This window comes from Musca autumnalis, unplaced genomic scaffold (assembly GCF_047663935.1).
Source record: "Musca autumnalis isolate F117 unplaced genomic scaffold, ASM4766393v1 scaffold_4, whole genome shotgun sequence".
NCBI lineage: Eukaryota > Metazoa > Arthropoda > Insecta > Diptera > Muscidae > Musca > Musca autumnalis.
Window position 1 is genome coordinate 229,404,618 of NW_027411977.1, and position 21,264 is coordinate 229,425,881.

Sequence of the window (21,264 nt, forward strand, 5' to 3'; positions counted from 1 at the left end):
TCACATCACATACCATTTTCTTTTGTCAACTTTTGGCAAATTACGATAATAATTAATCTGCTTTATATAAACAAATATTTTAAAGAACGTAAACAAATAGTATGTCAGTATGTTGTGATTGTTGTTATTGACATACAATTACAAAAACAACATTTAGATTGTTTTTAGGCATGGTTGTAATTGGCAGCTCAAGGACGGGTTTTTCAAATGAGATTACTTTCTTATTCTGCCATGCGGTTCATCAAAGGGGTCTTTTTTGTCCTTTTTTCGAAAATCTTTCAAAAACTCATTAAAAATGTGATCGTATCAAATCCGAATATTCTACAAAATTGTTTGCCATTTAATTTTACTACAGATCTCAGAATACACCAAATCTGTAACTCTAGTGAAATTTAATGTAGAACATTTTCACTCTTGGCATCTTCCCCCTAAAACAAGGAATTATTTTCAATTTATAAACCTAATTTGAAATTGATTTTTATAACATTCTATAATTGTTCCGCGACATACAGTGGAATTTAATGTAGAACATATTTCCCTTTGACACCACTCAACTATGTATAAAAAGTCCAAGGAGGAATTGAACAAATTCAAAATTAACCTTAAAAAATGTTTATGTTTATATACAGATTACTGTGAAATTCGATTTAAAAAATATTTCCCATTAACTTCTTGGCCTAAAATAAGGAATTCGGTTGGAAGATGGTGTAAACCTAAATTAACCTCAAGAGGACATTTTTCATTTATAAATTGAATATTTGCTTTTTGTTCAGTTATGTCTACATAGTTATATCTACAAGCATGGTAAAATAATTCATAGGTAGGCCAGGTATGAGAATCGCCAAAAAATACAACCCTGTCGCTATGACTTAAAACGTCAAAATTGTTTTGATGAATGATAACGGATGAGTATACAAAGAAGAAGAAGAACGAAATGTTGAAATGAAAACAAAACAGAGTTGAATTTTCTGATCAATAATAAATATCAACTCTGCATGTCAACACGGTTTTGACAGATTAAGCCATAACAAAAAAAAAATTGTAATCAGCTGTTAGCTGTGGCCTACCTAAGAATTATTCTACCATGTCTACAAGTTTCCTTTGTGACTTATAGTAAAATTTTATGGAGAATTTTTCATTTCATTACCACCATCCCGCAGAGGAGGCACTGGCTTAATTTTCGAAATATAACGAACATTACAGTACTTTCCATGGCAGAACTACCAGGTAGTGGTATCACACCAGCTGATCGAATATGAAATGTCAAATTCCTTTATAAAAAAATTATTTTTGTTGTAATTTCCCCAACAACATAAAGAAAGTTTTGACATAACATATTCAAAATTTTACGATGCCACTACCTGGTAATTGTGCCATGGTACTTTCGTATCTTTCCAGATTTAATAAGAAGAAGCATAATTGACAGTTCATTCTTTATTTTGACATTTTCATAGCGTAGCGTGTGACATTAGATAATTTTTTTAACATTAAAGCTCTGTTCCTTTACGTGCAAGAATCTTCAAGTTTTACCACTTTTTACTCGAAAAGCGTTCCTTTACTTCAGACACCATACAATTCATATGGGAGCAGTTTATACCTTTTGCTACTTTTGCCGGTTTTACCACTTTCAAAAGTAAAGGAACAGACCATAAATCAAAGATGTCAATATTATAAGATAGGAAAAGTCAATTGTGAAAAATTAACTGTAGGTGGAGTTAACCTCTGTTGCTACGACGTCATAGCAACATTCTGTTAAACGAAAACTGTTATTCATTGGAATATTGACAAGAAAAACATTAAAACTCAAGTTTGACGGCATTCGCTTTTGATTTTTTCATTGAATGAACAATAAAAAAAGAAAAGAAATAAATTTCAGCCACAAAACACGACGTTAATGTTTTCTGCCGCGAGAAATGGGAATAAAAAACGATTGACATTGCTGTTATCAATTCCAGTGTGTTGTGTAGCCATCTGTAACCAAAATGTGGAACTATTATCACATGTTTTTGGAAAATGCATTTGTTCGGGTCTTAATTGCTATACGTCTTTGATTAAATTAACATGAAAAATTTTCTTAAAATTCTATATGAAAACGACAAAACATTGACAACAAAATAGAAGAAACATAAAATTAAAAGAAAACTAAAATGAATTACAACAAAATTATCAAATGTTTATCATGGCAGAAGGCAAAAAATGTAAGAATAAATTTACCTAGTCTGTCAAGCCAAACGAGAAAATTTTCATCAGAATCAGGGCCCAGTGTTGAGGAGGAAAAGGAGGTAAGGATAGGAAACTAAAAGAAAATAACAGAATAAACATGTTTTTCCGTTGTTCTAGAATCTTAAATACCCGAGGAAAATCTTTTCCGGCATACAACCCACGGGCCAGTTACATTTGGGTAACTACTTGGGTGCTGTACAGAAATGGACCCAGCTACAGAACAGTGGTGATGATGTTACCTATTGCATAGTTGATATGCATTCCATTACAATGCCACAGGTAAGTTAGTTGGTGATATACATATTAATGGGAAGAGTATGTCAAAAAAAAATTTTCCTTTTAGAATCCCGCCTTGTTACGTGAAAACATCTTTGAAATGGCCGCAACAATGTTTGCCTGTGGTTTGGATCCGGAAAAATCCACAATATTTGTCCAATCTTCGGTGCAAGAACACACAGAACTAGGTTGGATATTAAATTGTTTATGTACCATGCCTAGGTTAGGTCATTTGCCGCAATACAAAGAAAAATCCCGCACCGTCAAAGATGTGCCTTTGGGTCTTTATGTTTATCCCGTACTGCAGGCGGCGGATATTATGTTATATAAGTAGGTAACAAAAAGGAATTCAAAGGGGTCTCCAGGGTATTTGGTTTTCAGTGGAGACAATATAAAAAAACATATTTAGCCCAAACGGATTGATATGACTTGCTTTCCCTTTCACCCAAACTGCACACCAGTCCTCAGGAGATCCCAATAGCTCTTGTGAAATCGTTTTTTATTGTCCTCTTTTTTTCTCCCTTTCAGAGCCACCCATGTCCCCGTTGGTGAAGATCAACTCCAACATATCCAGTTGACACAACATTTGTCGCGCATTTTCAATACGAAATATGGACAAACTTTCCCCATTTGCCATGCCATGATTGAAAATCATGATGCTGCCCGTATTCGTTCGCTACGCAATCCTTCCAAGAAAATGTCCAAATCTGATTTGGACACAAAGGCAACAATAAATATACGAGACGCCCCCGAAATTATTGTTGAAAAACTTAAAAAAGCTGTCACCGACTTTACCTCTGATGTAACCTATGAACCTGAAGCAAGGCCGGGAGTTTCAAATTTGGTGGTAATTCATTCCATGGTTAGTGGAACGCCCATAGAAAAGATCATAGAAGAGTCCAGAACCATTGATACGGGCCGCTATAAGTTACGTGTTGCCGAGGCTGTGGTGGAACACTTAAAGCCCATACGCCTGGCAATTGATGATCATTTGCAGAAGAAAAATGATTTGATTCATTTGCTGGAAAGTGGAGCGGAGAAGGCCCGCGAGGTGGCTCAACAAAATATTGTCGAAGTCAAGGAGAAAATGGGTTTGGGCATTTATCGCAACATACCCCAGTCCATTGATATGTCGGCCGAGTTATTACATGTCCTGCCAAAGGATAAGAAAGCTGCAAAGACCAAAGACAAGGAATCGGAAGTGCCCACTGTACCCAAACAAAAATTAAGGATAGAGAAAAAGTCAAAACAGCAAAATTTAGCACCTAGCTTTAAATTAGATGATGATTCGCTGACAACCTCATCAACACCTTCAATGGCCAAGAAGGTTCAATAGTTTTAAATTAATTTAGTTAAATGGATGTCAACCTTCAAGGTGAACTTCTTCCCTTCCTAGTCTTAATAATAAACACAAATTTTAAATGTATGCTTTTAATATTTTATTTTGGAAATTGTTGTTATTGTTTTAGTTGTTGGTGTCGTTGCTACATTTGACCAAATGCTGATAATTGCAAACCATTATTGTTTCATCAAAGTAAAGGTCGCTGGGGCAAACAAATTCATAACTTCTCTCCGAGAGGCAAGCATGGAATTTGTGGCAGTCGTTGGGGTCACGTATCAATGCTCCATAGGTTTTTCCAACACAAATGGAATGTAGTATCGGCCTTGAAGATGTATTATTGATCTCTCCAACTTTAGCCTTAAGATTGCCTCTTTGGCGGTTCGTTTGTTTTTCGGTCTCTTGGTTGGGAAGAGGTGAATGAGTTGTTTTTGTATCACATGGAGCCTTGGTGGTTGTTGTCGGTACGTGACAGGGTGTGGTGGTTGTAGTTGGTGGATTGTGATGGCATGGAGTTGTTGTTGTGGTGTCAGTTGGAGTTCCAGTGGTAGTTGTTGAAGGACCAGTGATCGTTGTTGTAGTAGGTCCAGTGGTTGTTGTTGTAGCACCAGTGGTTGTTGTTGTAGGTCCAGTGGTTGTTGTAAAACCAGTAGTTGTTGTAGGACCAGTGGTTGTTGTTGGTGGATTATGATGACATGGAGTTGTTGTGGTGTCAGTTGGGGTTGCAGTGGTTGTTGAAGGCCCATTAGTTGTTGTTGTAGGTCCAGTGGTTGTTGTTGTAGGTCCAGTAGTTGTTGACTGATTTGGATGGCAAGTTGTTGTTGTTGTTGTGGTGTCGGTTGGAGTTCCAGTTGTTGTTGTTGGTCCAGTGGTTGTTGTAGGTCCAGTTGTTGTTGTAGGACCAGAGGTTGTTGTAGGTTCAGTGGTTGTTGTAGGTCCAGTAGTTGTTGTAGGTCCAGTGGTTGTTGTAAAACCAGTAGTTGTTCTAGGTTCAGTGGTTGTTGTAGGTCCAGTAGTTGTTGTAGGTCCAGTGGTTGTTGTAGAAACAGTAGTTGTTGTAGGACCAGTGGTTGTTGTAGGTTCAGTGGTTGTTGTAGGTCCAGTTGTTGTTGTTGTGGTTCCAGTGGATGTAGGTCCTGTGGTTGTTGTAGGACCAGTGGTTGTTGTTGTAGGTCCAGTAGTTGTTGACTGATTTGGATGGCAAGTGGTTGTTGTGGTTCCAGTTGTTGTTGTAGTAGGTCCACTGGTTGTTGTTGTAGGTCCAGTAGTTGTTGTTGTGGGTCCAGTGGTTGTTGTAGTAGGTCCAGTGGTTGTTGTTGTAGGCCCAGTAGTTGTTGACTGATTTGGATGGCAAGAGGTTGTTGTTGTGGTGTCGGTTGGAGTTCCAGTTGTTGTTGTAGGTCCAGTTGTTGTTGTAGGACCAGTAGTTGTTGTAGGACCAGAGGTTGTTGTTGTAGGACCAGTGGTTGTTGTTGTCGGACCAGTGGTTGTTGTAGGTCCAGTAGTTGTTGACTGATTTGGATGGCAAGTGGTTGCTGTGGTGGTGTCAGTTGTGGTTCCAGTTGTTGTTGTAGTAGGTCCAGTAGTTGTTGTGGGTCCAGCGGTTGTTGTAGTAGGACCAGTGGTTGTTGTTGTAGGTCCAGTTGTTGTTGTTGTAGGACCAGTGGTTGTTGTTGTAGGTCCAGTAGTTGTTGACTGATTTGGATGGCAAGTGGTTGTTGTGGTGGTGTCAGTTGTGGTTCCAGTTGTTGTTGTAGTAGGTCCAGTAGTTGTTGTGGGTCCAGTGGTTGTTGTAGTAGGACCAGTGGTTGTTGTTGTAGGTCCAGTTGTTGTTGTTGTAGGACCAGTGGTTGTTGTTGTAGGTCCAGTAGTTGTTGACTGATTTGGATGGCAAGTGGTTGTTGTGGTGGTGTCAGTTGTGGTTCCAGTTGTTGTTGTAGTAGGTCCAGTAGTTGTTGTTGTGGGTCCAGTGGTTGTTGTAGTAGGTCCAGTGGTTGTTGTTGTAGGCCCAGTATTTGTTGTTGACTGATTTGGATGGCAAGAGGTTGTTGTTGTGGTGTCGGTTGGAGCTCCAGTTGTTGTTGTTGGTCCAGTTCTTGTTGTAGGTCCAGTTGTTGTTGTAGGCCCAGTGGTTATTGTTGGTCCAGTGGTTGTTGTTGGTCCAGTGGTTGTTGTAGGTCCAGTTGTTGTTGTAGGACCAGTAGCTGTTGTAGGACCAGAGGTTGTTGTTGTAGGACCATTGGTTGTTGTTGTCGGACCAGTGGTTGTTGTTGTAGGTACAGTAGTTGTTGTAGGTACAGTTGTTGTTGTAGGACCAGTGGTTGTTGTTGTAGGTCCAGTAGTTGTTGTAGGTCCAGGTGTTGTTGTTGTTGTAGGACCAGTGGTTGTTGTTGTAAGTCCAGTTGTTGTTGTTGTAGGACCAGTGGTTGTTGTTGTAGGTCCAGTAGTTGTTGACTGATTTGGATGGCAAGTGGTTGTTGTTGTGGTGTCAGTTGTGGTTCCAGTTGTTGTTGTAGTAGGTCCGCTGGTTGTTGTTGTAGGTCCAGTAGTTGTTGTGGGTCCAGTGGTTGTTGTAGTAGGTCCAGTGGTTGTTGTGGGTCCAGTTGTTGTTGTTGTAGGACCAGTGGTTGTTGTAGGTCCAGTAGTTGTTGTGGGTCCAGTGGTTGTTGTAGTAGGTCCAGTGGTTGTTGTAGTAGGTCCAGTGGTTGTTGTTGTAGGCCCAGTAGTTGTTGTTGACTGATTTGGATGGCAAGAGGTTGTTGTTGTGGTGTTGGTTGGAGTTCCAGTGGTTGTTGTAGGTCCAGTTGTTGTTGTAGGACCAGAGGTTGTTGTTGTCGGACCAGTGGTTGTTGTTGTAGGTCCAGTAGTTGTTGTAGGTCCAGTAGTTGTTGTAGGTCCAGTAGTTGTTGTAGGTCCAGTAGTTGTTGTAGGTCCAGTTGTTGTTGTTGTAGGACCAGTTGTTGTTGTTGTAGGTCCAGTAGTTGTTGTTGTGGGTCCAGTAGTTGTTGACTGATTTGGATCGCAAGTGGTTGTTGTGGTGGTGTCAGTTGTGGTTCCAGTTGTTGTTGGAGTAGGTCCACTGGTTGTTGTTGTAGGTCCAGTAGTTGTTTTTGTCGGTCCAGTAGTTGTTGTTGTAGGTCCAGTAGTTGTTGTTGTAGGTCCACTGGTTGTTGTTGTAGGTCCAGTAGTTGTTGTTGTCGGTCTAGTAGTTGTTGTTGTAGGTCCAGTAGTTGTTGTTGTAGGTCCAGTGGTTGTTGTTGTAGGTCCAGTGGTTGTTGTTGAAGGACCAGTGGTTGTTGTAGGACCTGTGGTTGTTGTTGACACATTTGGATTACATGTGGTTGTTGTTGCGGTACCGGTTGGGGGTACTGTGGTTGTTGTAGGTCCAGTTGTTGTAGTAGGTCCACTGGTTGTTGTTGTAGGTCCAGTAGTTGTTGTAGGTCCAGTGGTTGTTGTTGCCTGATTTGGATGACATGTGGTTGTTGTTGTGGTGTCAGTTGGGGGTCCAGTGGTTGTTGTAGGTCCTGTGGGTGTTGCTGGTCCTGTGGTTGTTGTAGGTCCAGTGGGTGTTGTAGGTCCCGTGGTTGTTGTAGGTCCAGTGGGTGTTAGAGGTCCAGAGGTTGTTGTTGCCTGATTTGGATGACATGTGGTTGTTGTGGTGTCAGTTGGGGGTCCTGTGGTTGTTGTTGTAGGTCCTGCGGTTGTTGTTGACTGATTTGGATGGCGGCATGTTGTTGTTGTAGGTTCAGTAGTTGTTGTTGGCTGATTCGGATGGCATGCAGTTGTTGTTGTGGTCGGTGAGTGATTTGGATAACATGGTGTTGTTGTTGGATGACATGGCGTCTCAGTAGTTGTGGTTTCCTTACAACTAGGCGATGGAGTTGTCGTAGCCTCGACAAGTTCTAGTTTTGCCCCAACTTCGGTATCATAGACCTCCTTTTCCGCATACTCCACTAAACGTAATGCAGAACGTTTGAGTTGCATACACTTCACCAAACCTGCTAAATTACACATTCTCGTCTGATCATCATAAAACAAACCAATGGGACAACGTTGGCGATAACGCTGGCCATGATAACAAATATAATAGGAAGAACAGCTACGGGGATCTGTTAAATATGCACCATCCGGTTGTTGGCGGCAATCGATAATTTTGCTGAAAGGATTCTGTGTGGCTATTGCGACGATCATCGTCGGTCCAACGATGACCAGGAGTAGAGGCAACAAAAAATTTACTAGGAAAGTAAGCGGGAAGAGGAAGAAATCTGGAAATGTTATTTGTTTGCTGAAAAGAATTTGTTTCAGAACTTACTGCCTTCCATTGCGCGGCGGACATCAACTTTTGCTGATGGTGTCTTGTTTGAAGTTAATGGGTGTATAGAACTCTTTTATACTGTTCGCATGCCTGCTGATTGGGGATCTTGACATTGCAATAAATTGTTATCTCTTTGAGATGTGTTTTAGTTTTGTTTTTATTAAATAAAGTTTTTTTTGCTTTGATTTACACGACATTTCGATTTACCGTTTTCTGTTTCTGGTAGCACAAATGGTAACAACATGGAGTAGCACTAAGTTCCTCTTATCATCATTTGGTGCAAAGAATTTGGAATTTGGAATTTGGAATTTGTTGTAACGGAAAGGTGCAGAGAGTTTAAGGGGAGTACACATTATAATTCAAAACTGACAGTCAACGTACTTTTAGGACAATTTTCCGGCAAATAGCAACTTTTATTTAGCTAAAAGCGTTTGAAATACAATATTTACGGTATTATTTAGAGATTACAAAAGAAATTTTTCAGTTAGGCTTTGATATTCACGAAATAGACCTCGATGACTGTCTGTTTTGCTTGTCAGTGTGTACTATACTTTACACAGAGACGATTAAACAGAGACGTTTACGCAGGGTTGCCACTGTATATGTTTTTGCAGAGGAAAAGGAAATATGTGAACGAAAAATGTATTGGAATGGAATTTTTGTGGATTATCAATATAGAAGACAACACAGGTTTGCCATTTTATCTTCTTTTGAAATCCATTAAGGACCCTTTATGCCTATCAAATATAAAACAAAATTGTGGAAATTATAAACTTCCCACCACTAATGATGTATGTCATTGTAATCTGGACAACAAGTCCTACAAGTGGTGAAAATTTCATAGCGATTTGCATTGTGCTCCTAGACTTCATGCTATACTTCAGTGGCATACGTCAATGGAAGTCCAACTCCTACTCTTAATAACAAAAACAAAAAAGAAAACAAACACATTTTAATTAATATGCTTTCAATATGCTTTTTATTTGGAAAGGAAATTGTTGTTGCCAACGTCCCCCGCCGCCTAGTTGTTGTTGTTACATTGGACCAAATGTTGATAATTGCATCTCATTTTGGTTTCATCAAAATAAAGCTGGCTGGGACATTCAAATTCATAACTTCTCTCCGAGAGACAAGCATGGAATTTGTTGCAATCGTTGGGGTCACGTATCAATGCTCCATAAGCTTGTCCAACACAAATGGGATGCAGTGCTGGCATCGAAGTTGTATCCAATTGTTTAACTCTAGCCTTTAATGGAGCGATTTTCTGTAGGAACTTCAGACGATTGACTTTTTGTTGTTGCTTGAGGGTTTTCTCGGTCTCGGGGCATGGAGGAGGAGGAGGAGTTGTATTACAGGGAGCTTTGGTAGTTGTTGTGGGTACATGAGGGCATGGAGTTGTAGGCCCAGTGGTTGTTGTTGGCGGATTTGGATGGCATGTAGTTGTTGTAGGTCCACTGGTTGTTGTTGTAGGACCAGTGGTTGTTGTTGCCTTATTTGGATGACATGTGGTTGTTGTTGTGGTGTCAGTTGGGGGTGCAGTGGTTGTTGTTGTAGGTCCAGTGGTTGTTGTTGACTGATTTGGATGGCATGTGGTTGTTGTTGTGGTGTCAGTTGGGGTTCCAGTGGTTGTTGTTGTAGGTCCAGTGGTTGTTGTTGTAGGTCCAGTGGTTGTTGTAGGTCCAGTGGTTGTTGTTGACTGATTTGGATGGCATGTGGTTGTTGTGTCAGTTGGGGTTCCAGTAGTTGTTGTTGTAGGTCCAGTGGTTGTTGTAGGTCCAGTGGTTGTTGTAGGTCCAGTGGTTGTTGTAGGTCCAGTGGTTGTTGTTGACTGATTTGGATGGCATGTGGTTGTTGTTGTGGTGTCAGTTGGGGTTCCAGTGGTTGTTGTTGTAGGTCCAGTGGTTGTTGTTGTAGGTCCAGTGGTTGTTGTAGGTCCAGTGGTTGTTGTTGACTGATTTGGATGGCATGCGGTTGTTGTTGTTGTGTCAGTTGGGGTTCCAGTGGTTGTTGTTGTAGGTCCAGTGGTTGTTGTTGTAGGTCCAGTGGTTGTTGTAGGTCCAGTGGTTGTTGTTGACTGATTTGGATGGCATGCGGTTGTTGTTGTTGTGTCAGTTGGGGTTCCAGTGGTTGTTGTTGTAGGTCCAGTAGTTGTTGTTGTAGGTCCAGTGGTTGTTGTAGGTCCAGTGGTTGTTGTTGACTGATTTGGATGGCATGCGGTTGTTGTTGTGGTGTCAGTTGGGGTTCCAGTGGTTGTTGTTGTAGGTCCAGTAGTTGTTGTTGTAGGTCCAGTGGTTGTTGTAGGTCCAGTGGTTGTTGTAGGTCCAGTGGTTGTTGTAGGTCCAGTGGTTGTTGTTGACTGATTTGGATGGCATGTGGTTGTTGTTGTGGTGTCAGTTGGGGTTCCAGTGGTTGTTGTTGTAGGTCCAGTAGTTGTTGTTGTAGGTCCAGTGGTTGTTGTAGGTCCAGTGGTTGTTGTTGACTGATTTGGATGGCATGCGGTTGTTGTTGTGGTGTCAGTTGGGGTTCCAGTGGTTGTTGTAGGTCCAGTGGTTGTTGTAGGTCCAGTGGTTGTTGTAGGTCCAGTGGTTGTTGTAGGTCCAGTGGTTGTTGTAGGTCCAGTGGTTGTTGTAGGTCCAGTGGTTGTTGTTGACTGATTTGGATGGCATGTGGTTGTTGTTGTGGTGTCAGTTGGGGTTCCAGTGGTTGTTGTTGTAGGTCCAGTAGTTGTTGTTGTAGGTCCAGTGGTTGTTGTAGGTCCAGTGGTTGTTGTAGGTCCAGTGGTTGTTGTAGGTCCAGTGGTTGTTGTTGACTGATTTGGATGGCATGCGGTTGTTGTTGTGGTGTCAGTTGGGGTTCCAGTGGTTGTTGTTGTAGGTCCAGTAGTTGTTGTTGTAGGTCCAGTGGTTGTTGTAGGTCCAGTGGTTGTTGTAGGTCCAGTGGTTGTTGTAGGTCCAGTGGTTGTTGTAGGTCCAGTGGTTGTTGTTGACTGATTTGGATGGCATGCGGTTGTTGTTGTGGTGTCAGTTGGGGTTCCAGTGGTTGTTGTTGTAGGTCCAGTAGTTGTTGTTGTAGGTCCAGTGGTTGTTGTAGGTCCAGTGGTTGTTGTTGACTGATTTGGATGGCATGCGGTTGTTGTTGTGGTGTCAGTTGGGGTTCCAGTGGTTGTTGTTGTAGGTCCAGTAGTTGTTGTTGTAGGTCCAGTGGTTGTTGTAGGTCCAGTGGTTGTTGTAGGTCCAGTGGTTGTTGTAGGTCCAGTGGTTGTTGTAGGTCCAGTGGTTGTTGTAGGTCCAGTGGTTGTTGTAGGTCCAGTGGTTGTTGTAGGTCCAGTGGTTGTTGTAGGTCCAGTGGTTGTTGTTGACTGATTTGGATGGCATGCGGTTGTTGTTGTGGTGTCAGTTGGGGTTCCAGTGGTTGTTGTTGTAGGTCCAGTAGTTGTTGTTGTAGGTCCAGTGGTTGTTGTAGGTCCAGTGGTTGTTGTAGGTCCAGTGGTTGTTGTAGGTCCAGTGGTTGTTGTAGGTCCAGTGGTTGTTGTAGGTCCAGTGGTTGTTGTTGACTGATTTGGATGGCATGCGGTTGTTGTTGTGGTGTCAGTTGGGGTTCCAGTGGTTGTTGTTGTAGGTCCAGTAGTTGTTGTTGTAGGTCCAGTGGTTGTTGTAGGTCCAGTGGTTGTTGTTGACTGATTTGGATGGCATGCGGTTGTTGTTGTGGTGTCAGTTGGGGTTCCAGTGGTTGTTGTTGTAGGTCCAGTAGTTGTTGTTGTAGGTCCAGTGGTTGTTGTAGGTCCAGTGGTTGTTGTAGGTCCAATGGTTGTTGTAGGTCCAGTGGTTGTTGTTGACTGATTTGGATGGCATGCGGTTGTTGTTGTGGTGTCAGTTGGGGTTCCAGTGGTTGTTGTTGTAGGTCCAGTAGTTGTTGTTGTAGGTCCAGTGGTTGTTGTAGGTCCAGTGGTTGTTGTAGGTCCAGTGGTTGTTGTTGACTGATTTGGATGGCATGTGGTTGTTGTTGTGGTGTCAGTTGGGGTTCCAGTGGTTGTTGTTGTAGGTCCAGTAGTTGTTGTTGTAGGTCCAGTGGTTGTTGTAGGTCCAGTGGTTGTTGTAGGTCCAGTGGTTGTTGTTGACTGATTTGGATGGCATGTGGTTGTTGTTGTGGTGTCAGTTGGGGTTCCAGTGGTTGTTGTTGTAGGTCCAGTAGTTGTTGTTGTAGGTCCAGTGGTTGTTGTAGGTCCAGTGGTTGTTGTAGGTCCAGTGGTTGTTGTTGACTGATTTGGATGGCATGTGGATGTTGTTGTGGTGTCAGTTGGGGTTCCAGTTGTTGTTGTTGTAGGTCCAGTAGTTGTTGTTGTAGGTCCAGTGGTTGTTGTAGGTCTAGTGGTTGTTGTAGTAAGTCCAGTGGGCGTTACAGGTCCAGTGGTTGTTGTTGACTGATTTGGATGACATGTGGTTGTTGTTGTTGTGTCAGTTGGGGGACCAGTGGTTGTTGTATGTCCAGTGTGGCATGTAGTTGTTGTCGGCTTTGTTGCTGGATGACATGGTGGTGTCGTTGTTGTAGTTTTACAATTGGGCGATGGTGTGGTTGTTGTTGTTGTAGCCTCTACATTTCCACAATCTGCCTCTGCTTTATCAACTTGCGTATCATGCACATCCTCCGTATATTCCAACAAACGTAAAGCTTTACGTCTCAACTGGATACATTTTACCAAGCCAGCCAAATTACACATTCTCGTCTGATCGTCAAAGAATAACCCAGTTGGGCAGCGTTGGCGATAACGTTGACCATGATAACAAATATAATAGTGGGAACAGCTTCGCGGGTCTGTTAAATAGGCACCATCCGGCTGCTGGCGGCAATCAATAACTTTTGTAAAAGGATTCTGTGTGCCTAGTACGGCGACGATCATCGTCGGTCCAACGATGACCACGAGTAAAGAGAACAAAAGATTTACTATGGAAGTGGAGAAAAGGGAAATGTTAATTTTTTTTAATTGCAATTTGAAGAATTTCTCTGCTAAACTTACTGCCTCCCATTTGCGTGTAGACATCAACTTTTGATGATTGTGTTATTTGATTTTGATCTCTACTTTGCTTTTTATACTTTTCTGCTACCGGGTGGAAGAAGTTGCTATCTATGGGGATGTTATAGTTTTGTAATTAAATTAATTTTCAATTATTGACATGAAATAACGATGTAGGTGTCTGTTTCTGGTAGTCGTCAATTGATAACATTGTGTAATAAGTTCCTCTTATCAGTTTTTCTGCAAAGACTTTCCAATGACCCCGTGCTACAGGAACGAAATGTTTAGTTGTTGTGGCAAATTTCGTAGAAGACCGATACAATGGTACTCTACTCTAGAGAAGAACCCTACGACCACCTTAAGGGTCTTCTATAGGAGATCCCTAGGGTGGTCTTCAATCAAGCAACCTTGCTTTCAGAAAGGGTCTATAAAAGTAGCCTTTCTTTCAGAATGGGTCCATGAAGCACCCTTTTTAGCTCCCTGTCTTTTAGAAACGGTCTATCGAACAAACAAGGGGTTAGACCCTAGAAGTACCTTTTCTTCCAGAATGGGTCTAAAGAAGCACCCTTTCTTTCAGAAATGGTCTAAAGAAGCACCCTTTCTTTCAGAAATGGTCTAAAGAAGCACCCTTTCTTTCAGAAATGGTCTAAAGAAGCACCCTTTCTTTCAGAAATGGTCTAAAGAAGCACCCTTTCTTTCAGAAATGGTCTAAAGAAGCACCCTTTCTTTCAGAAATGGTCTAAAGAAGCACCCTTTCTTTCAGAAATGGTCTAAAGAAGCACCCTTTCTTTCAGAAATGGTCTAAAGAAGCACCCTTTCTTTCAGAAATGGTCTAAAGAAGCACCCTTTCTTTCAGAAATGGTCTAAAGAAGCACCCTTTCTCTTAGAAAGCGTCTGTAGAAGCACCGTTTCTTTCAGAAAGGGTCTAACGAAGTACCCCTTCATTCAGAAAGGGTCTAACGAAGTACCCCTTCATTCAGAGAGGGTCTAACGAAGTACCCCTTCATTCAGAAAGGGTCTAACGAAGTATCCCTTCATTCAGAGAGGGTCTAACGAAGCACCCTTACTTTCAGAGAGGGTACCCTTTCTCTCAGAAATGGTCTAAAGAAGCACCCTTTATTTCAGAGAGGGTACCCTTTCTCTCAGAAATGGTTTAAAGAAGCACCCTTTATTTCAGGAAGGGCATAAAGAAGCACCCTTTATTTCAGGAAGGGCATAAAGAAGCACCCTTTATTTCAGGAAGGGCATAAAGAAGCACCCTTTATTTCAGGAAGGGCATAAAGAAGCACCCTTTATTTCAGGAAGGGCATAAAGAAGCACCCTTTATTTCAGGAAGGGCATAAAGAAGCACCCTTTATTTCAGGAAGGGCATAAAGAAGCACCCTTTATTTCAGGAAGGGCATAAAGAAGCACCCTTTATTTCAGGAAGGGCATAAAGAAGCACCCTTTATTTCAGGAAGGGCATAAAGAAGCACCCTTTATTTCAGGAAGGGCATAAAGAAGCACCCTTTATTTCAGGAAGGGCATAAAGAAGCACCCTTTATTTCAGGAAGGGCATAAAGAAGCACCCTTTATTTCAGGAAGGGCATAAAGAAGCACCCTTTATTTCAGGAAGGGCATAAAGAAGCACCCTTTATTTCAGGAAGGGCATAAAGAAGCACCCTTTCTTTTAGAAAGGGTCTAAAGAAGCACCCTTTCTTTTATAAAGGGTCTAAAGAAGCACCCTTTCTTTTAGAAAGGGTCTAAAGAAGCACCCTTTCTTTTAGAAAGGGTCTAAACAAGCACCCTTTCTTTTAGAAAGGGTCTAAAGAAGCACCCTTTATTTTAGAAAGGGTCTAAAGAAGCACCCTTTCTTTTAGAAAGGGTCTAAAGAAGCACCCTTTCTTTTAGAAAGGGTCTAAAGAAGCACCCTTTCTTTTAGAAAGGGTCTAAAGAAGCACCCTTTCATTCAGAAAGGGTCTAAAGAAGCACCCTTTCATTCAGAAAGGGTCTAAAGAAGCACCCTTTCATTCAGAAAGGGTCTAAAGAAACACCCTTTCATTCAGAAAGGGTCTAGAGAAGCACCCTTTCATTCAGAAAGGGTCTAGAGAAGCACCCTTTCATTCAGAAAGGGTCTAAAGAAGCACCCTTTCATTCAGAATGGGTCTAAAGAAGCACCCTTTCATTCAGAAAGGGTCTAAAGAAGCACCCTTTCATTCAGAAAGGGTCTAAAGAAGCACCCTTTCATTCAGAAAGGGTCTAAAGAAGCACCCTTTCATTCAGAAAGGGTCTAAAGAAGCACCCATTCATTCAGATAGGGTCTAAAGAAGCACCCTTTCATTCAGAAAGGGTCTAAAGAAGCACCCTTTCATTCAGAAAGGGTCTAGAGAAGCACCCTTTCATTCAGAAAGGATCTAAAGAAGCACCCTTTCATTCAGAAAGGGTCTAAAGAAGCACCCTTTCATTCAGAAAGGGTCTAAAGAAGCACCCTTTCATTCAGAAAGGGTCTAAAGAAGCACCCTTTCATTCAGAACGGGTCTAAAGAAGCACCCTTTCATTCAGAAAGGGTATAAAGAAGCACCCTTTTATTCAGAAAGGGCCTAAAGAAGCACCCTATCATTCAGAAAGGGTCTAAAGAAGCGCCCTTTCATTCAGAAAGGGTCTAAAGAAGCACCCTTTCATTCAGAAAGGGTCTAAAGAAGCGCCCTTTCATTCAGAAAGGGTCTAAAGAAGCACCCTGTCATTCAGAAAGGGTCTAAAGAAGCACCCTGTCATTCAGAAAGGGTCTAAAGAAGCACCCTTTCATTGAGAAAGGGTCTAAAGAAGCACCCTTTCATTGAGAAAGGGTCTAAAGAAGCACCCTGTCATTCAGAAAGGGTCTAAAGAAGCACCCTGTCATTCAGAAAGGGTCTAAAGAAGCACCCTGTCATTCAGAAAGGGTCTAAAGAAGCACCCTGTCATTCAGAAAGGGTCTAAAGAAGCACCCTATCATTCAGAAAGGGTCTAAAGAAGCATCCCTTCATTCAGAAAGGGTCTAAAGAAGCACCCTGTCATTCAGAAAGGGTCTAAAGAAGCATCCTTTCATTCAGAAAGGGTCTAAAGAAGCACCCTGTCATTCAGAAAGGGTCTAAAGAAGCATCCTTTCATTCAGAAAGGGCCTAAAGAAGCACCCTGTCATTCAGAAAGGGTCTAAAGAAGCACCCTTTCATTCAGAAAGGGTCTAAAGAAGCACCCTGTCATTCAGAAAGGGTCTAAAGAAGCACCCTTTCATTCAGAAAGGGTCTTAAGAAGCACCCTTTCATTCAGAAAGGGTCTAAAGAAGCACCCTTTCATTCAGAAAGGGTCTTAAGAAGCACCCTTTCATTCAGAAAGGGTCTAAAGAAGCACCCTTTCATTCAGAAAGGGTCTAAAGAAGCACCCTTTCATTCAGAAAGGGTCTAAAGAAGCACCCTTTCATACAGAAAGGGTCTAAAGAAGCACCCTTTCATTCAGAAAGGGTCTAAAAAGCACCCTTTCATTCAGAAAGGGTCTAAAGAAGCACCCTTTCATTCAGAAAGGGTCTAAAGAAGCACCCTTTCATTCAGAAAGGGTCTAAAGAAGCACCCTTTCATTCAGAAAGGGTCTAAAAAGCACCCTTTCATTCAGAAAGGGTCTAAAGAAGCACCCTTTCATTCAGAAAGGGTCTAAAGAAGCACCCTTTCATTCAGAAAGGGTCTAAAGAAGCACCCTTTCATTCAGAAAGGGTCTAAAGAAGCACCCTTTCATTCAGAAAGGGTCTAAGGAAGCACCCTTTCATTCAGAAAGGGTCTAAAGAAGCACCCTTTCATTCAGAAAGGGTCTAAAGAAGCTCCCTTTCATTCAGAAAGAGTCTAAAGAAGCACCCTTTCATTCAGAAAGGGTCTAAAGAAGCACCCTTTCATTCAGAAAGAGTCTAAAGAAGCCTCTAAAGAATCACCCTTTCATTCAGAAAGGGTCTAAAAAAGCACCCTTTCATTCAGAAAGGGTCTAAAAAAGCACCCTTTCATTCAGAAAGGGTCTAAAAAAGCACCCTTTCATTCAGAAAGGGTCTAAAAAAGCACCCTTTCATTCAAAAAGGGTCTAAAGAAGCACCCTTTCATTCAGAAAGGGTCTAAAGAAGGACCCATTCTTTCAGAAAGGGTCCAAAGAAGCACCCTTTCATTCAGAAAGGGTCTAAAGAAGCACCCTTTCATTCAGAAAGGGTCTAAAGAAGCACCCTTTCATTCAGAAAGGGTCTAAGGAAGCACCCTTTCATTCAGAAAGGGTCTAAAGAAGCACCCTTTCATTCAGAAAGGGTCTAAAGAAGCACCCTTTCATTCAGAAAGGGTCTAAAGAAGCACCCTTTCATTCAGAAAGGGTCTAAAGAAGCACCCTTTCATTCAGAAAGGGTCTAAAGATGCACCCTTTCATTCAGAAAGGGTCCAAAGAAGCCTCTAAAGAATCACCCTTTCATTCAAAAAGGGTCTTAAAAAGCACCCTTTCATTCAGAAAGGGTCTAAAGAAGCACCCTTTCATTCAGAAAGGGTCTAAAGAAGCACCCATTCTTTCAGAAAGGGTCTAAAGAAGCACACTTTCTTTCAGAAAGGGTCTAAAGAAGCACCCTTTCTTTCAGAAAGGGTCCAAAGAAGCACCCTTTCATTCAGAAAGGGTCTAAAGAAGCACCCTTTCATCCAGAAAGGGTCTAAAGAAGCACCCTTTCATTCAGAAAGGGTCTAAAGAAGCACCCTTTCATTCAGAAAGGGTCTAAAGAAGCACCCTTTCATTCAGAAAGGGTCTAAAGAAGCACCCTTTCATTCAGAAAGGGTCTAAAGAAGCACCCTTTCATTCAGAAAGGGTCTAAAGAAGCACCCTTTCATTCAGAAAGGGTCTAAAGAAGCACCCTTTCATTCAGAAAGGGTCTAAAGAAGCACCCTTTCATTCAGAAAGGGTCTAAAGAAGCACCCTTTCATTCAGAAAGGGTCTAAAGAAGCACCCTTTCATTCAGAAAGGGTCTAAAGAAGCACCCTTTCATTCAGAAAGGGTCTAAAGAAGCACCCTTTCATTCAGAAAGGGTCTAAAGAAGCACCCTTTCATTCAGAAAGGGTCTAAAGAAGCACCCTTTCATTCAGAAAGGGTCTAAAGAAGCACCCTTTCATTCAGAAAGGGTCTAAAGAAGCACCCTTTCATTCAGAAAGGGTCTAAAGAAGCACCCTTTCATTCAGAAAGGGTCTAAAGAAGCACCCTTTCATTCAGAAAGGGTCTAAAGAAGCACCCTTTCATTCAGAAAGGGTCTAAAGAAGCACCCTTTCATTCAGAAAGGGTCTAAAGAAGCACCCTTTCATTCAGAAAGGGTCTAAAGAAGCACCCTTTCATTCAGAAAGGGTCTAAAGAAGCACCCTTTCATTCAGAAAGGGTCTAAATAAGCCTCTAAAGAATCACCCTTTCATTCAGAAAGGGTCTAAAGAAGCACCTTTTCATTCAGAAAGGGTCTAAAGAAGCACCCTTTCATTCAGAAAGGGTCTAAAGAAGCACCCATTCTTTCAGAAAGGGTCTAAAGAAGGACCCATTCTTTCAGAAAGGGTCTAAAGAAGCACCCTTTCTTTCAGAAAGGGTCTAAAGAAGCACCCTTTCATTCAGAAAGGATCTAAAGAAGCACCCTTTCATTCAGAAAGGGTCTAAGGAAGCACCCTTTCATTCTGAAAGGGTCTAAAGAAGCACCCTTTCATCCAGAAAGGGGCTAAAGAAGCACCCTTTCATTCAGAAAGGGTCTAAAGAAGCACCCTTTCATTCTGAAAGGGTCTAAAGAAGCACCCTTTCATTCAGAAAGGGTCTAAAGAAGCACCCTTTCATTCAGAAAGGGTCTAAGGAAGCACCCTTTCATTCAGAAAGGGTCTAAAGAAGCACCCTTTCATTCAGAAAGGGTCTAAAGAAGCACCCTTTCATTCAGAAAGGGTCTAAAGAAGCACCCTTTCATTCAGAAAGGGTCTAAGGAAGCACCCTTTCATTCAGAAAGGGTCTAAAGAAGCACCCTTTCATTCAGAAAGGGTCTAAAGAAGCACCCTTTCATTCAGAAAGGGTCTAAAGAAGCACCCTTTCATTCAGAAAGGGTCCAAAGAAGCCTCTAAAGAATCACCCTTTCATTCAGAAAGGGTCTTAAAAAGCACCCTTTCATTCAGAAAGGGTCTAAAGAAGCACCCTTTCATTCAGAAAGGGTCTAAAGAAGCACCCATTCTTTCAGAAAGGGTCTAAAGAAGCACACTTTCTTTCAGAAAGGGTCTAAAGAAGCACCCTTTCTTTCAGAAAGGGTCCAAAGAAGCACCCTTTCATTCAGAAAGGGTCTAAAGAAGCACCCTTTCATCCAGAAAGGGTCTAAAGAAGCACCCTTTCATTCAGAAAGGGTCTAAAGAAGCACCCTTTCATTCAGAAAGGGTCTAAAGAAGCACCCTTTCATTCAGAAAGGGTCTAAAGAAGCACCCTTTCATTCAGAAAGGGTCTAAAGAAGCACCCTTTCATTCAGAAAGGGTCTAAAGAAGCACCCTTTCATTCTGAAAGGGTCTAAAGAAGCACCCTTTCATCCAGAAAGGGGCTAAAGAAGCACCCTTTCATTCAGAAAGGGTCTAAAGAAGCACCCTTTCATTCTGAAAGGGTCTAAAGAAGCACCCTTTCATCCAGAAAGGGGCTAAAGAAGCACCCTTTCATTCAGAAAGGGTCTAAAGAAGCACCCTTTCATTCAGAAAGGGTCTAAAGAAGCACCCTTTCATTCAGAAAGGGTCTAAAAAAGCACCCTTTCATTCAGAAAGGGTCTAAAAAAGCACCCTTTCATTCAGAAAGGGTCTAAAAAAGCACCCTTTCATTCAGAAAGGGTCTAAAAAAGCACCCTTTCATTCAGAAAGGGTCTAAAAAAGCACCCTTTCATTCAGAAAGGGTCTAAAAAAGCACCCTTTCATTCAGAAAGGGTCTAAAAAAGCACCCTTTCATTCAGAAAGGGTCTAAAAAAGCACCCTTTCATTCAGAAAGGGTCTAAAAAAGCACCCTTTCATTCAGAAAGGGTCTAAAAAAGCACCCTTTCATTCAGAAAGGGTCTAAAAAAGCACCCTTTCATTCAGAAAGGGTCTAAAGAAGCACCCATTCATTCAGAAAGGGTCTAAAGAAGCACCCATTCTTTCAGAAAGGGTCTAAAGAAGCACCCTTTCTTTCAGAAAGGGTCTAAAGAAGCACCCTTTCTTTCAGAAAGGGTTCAAAGAAGCACCCTTTCATTCAGAAAGGGTCTAAAGAAGCACCCTTTCATTCAGAAAGGGTCTAAAGAAGCACCCTTTCATTCAGAAAGGGTCTAAAGAAGCACCCTTTCATTCAGAAAGGGTCTAAAGAAGCACCCTTTCATTCAGAAAGGGTCTAAAGAAGCACCCTTTCATTCAGAAAGGGTCTAAAGAAGCCTCTAAAGAATCATTCTTTCATTCAGAAAGGGTCTAAAGAAGCACCCTTTCATTCAGAAAGGGTCTAAAGAAGAACCCTTTCATTCAGAAAGGGTCTAAAGAAGAACCCTTTCATTCAGAAAGGGTCTAAAGAAGCATCCTTTCATTCAGAAAGGGTCTAAAGAAACACCCTTTCATTCAGAAAGGGTCTAAAGAAGCACCCTTTCATTCAGAAAGGGTCTAAAGAAGAACCCTTTCATTCAGAAAGGGTCTAAAGAAGCACCCTTTCATTCAGAAAGGGTCTAAAGAAGAACCCTTTATTTCAGGAAGGGTAAAAATAAGCACCCTTTCTTTCAGAAAGAGTCTAAAGAAGCACCCTTTCTTTCAAAAAGGGTCTAAAGAAGCACCTTTGCTTACAGAAAGGGTCAGAAAGGGTCTAAAGAAGCACCCTTTATTTCTGGAAGGGCATAAAGAAGCACCCTTTATTTCAGGAAGGGCATAAAGAAGCACCCTTTATTTCAGGAAGGGCATAAAGAAGCACCCTTTATTTCAAGAAGGGTCTAAAGAAGCACCCTTTCATTCAGAAAGGGTCTAAAGAAGCACCCTTTATTTCAGGAAGGGTATAAAGAAGCACCCTTTATTTCAGGAAGGGTCTAAAGAAGCACCCTTTCATTCAGAAAGGATCTAAAGAAGCACCTCTTCATTCAGGAAG

At 41.7% G+C, this 21,264-nt stretch overlaps 2 protein-coding genes across 2 annotated transcripts; one reads left to right on the plus strand and one right to left on the minus strand.

The window, feature by feature from the left end:
* The first annotated feature begins 1,651 nt into the window (after positions 1–1,651).
* TrpRS-m (Tryptophanyl-tRNA synthetase, mitochondrial) lies at positions 1,652–3,925 on the plus strand. Its single transcript, XM_073981404.1, has 4 exons — positions 1,652–2,282; positions 2,341–2,502; positions 2,567–2,829; positions 3,028–3,925. Exons 1-4 carry the CDS (start codon positions 2,148–2,150, stop codon positions 3,833–3,835), a joined length of 1,368 nt encoding a protein of 455 aa, XP_073837505.1. The 5' UTR covers positions 1,652–2,147; the 3' UTR covers positions 3,836–3,925.
* An 11-nt stretch (positions 3,926–3,936) lies between these two features.
* On the minus strand, positions 3,937–13,262 carry Muc68Ca (Mucin 68Ca). Its single transcript, XM_073985454.1, has 4 exons — positions 13,168–13,262; positions 9,178–13,094; positions 8,151–8,193; positions 3,937–8,073 (listed from the first exon to the last, which is right to left on the minus strand). The coding sequence occupies exons 1-4, from the start codon at positions 13,175–13,177 to the stop codon at positions 3,965–3,967; spliced, it is 8,079 nt and encodes a 2,692-aa protein (XP_073841555.1). The 5' UTR covers positions 13,178–13,262; the 3' UTR covers positions 3,937–3,964.
* Positions 13,263–21,264: the final 8,002 nt, after the last annotated feature.

What these genes read in the sequence shown, in the direction of transcription:
- Muc68Ca (XM_073985454.1), bottom strand. An exon ending in TCCAATGTAACAACAACAAC is followed by an intron (nt 8,194 to 9,177) that starts TAGGCGGCGGGG and finishes ACTTCAAACAAG; the next exon opens with ACACCATCAGCAAAAGTTGA. An exon ending in CCGCCGCGCAATGGAAGGCA is followed by an intron (nt 8,074 to 8,150) that starts GTAAGTTCTGAA and finishes TTACTTTCCTAG; the next exon opens with TAAATTTTTTGTTGCCTCTA.
- TrpRS-m (XM_073981404.1), top strand. Translation starts at nt 2,148, where the DNA reads ATGAATTACAACAAAATTATCAAATGTTTATCATGGCAGAAGGCAAAA. An exon ending in GTGTTGAGGAGGAAAAGGAG is followed by an intron (nt 2,283 to 2,340) that starts GTAAGGATAGGA and finishes CCGTTGTTCTAG; the next exon opens with AATCTTAAATACCCGAGGAA. An exon ending in ATTCCATTACAATGCCACAG is followed by an intron (nt 2,503 to 2,566) that starts GTAAGTTAGTTG and finishes TTTTCCTTTTAG; the next exon opens with AATCCCGCCTTGTTACGTGA.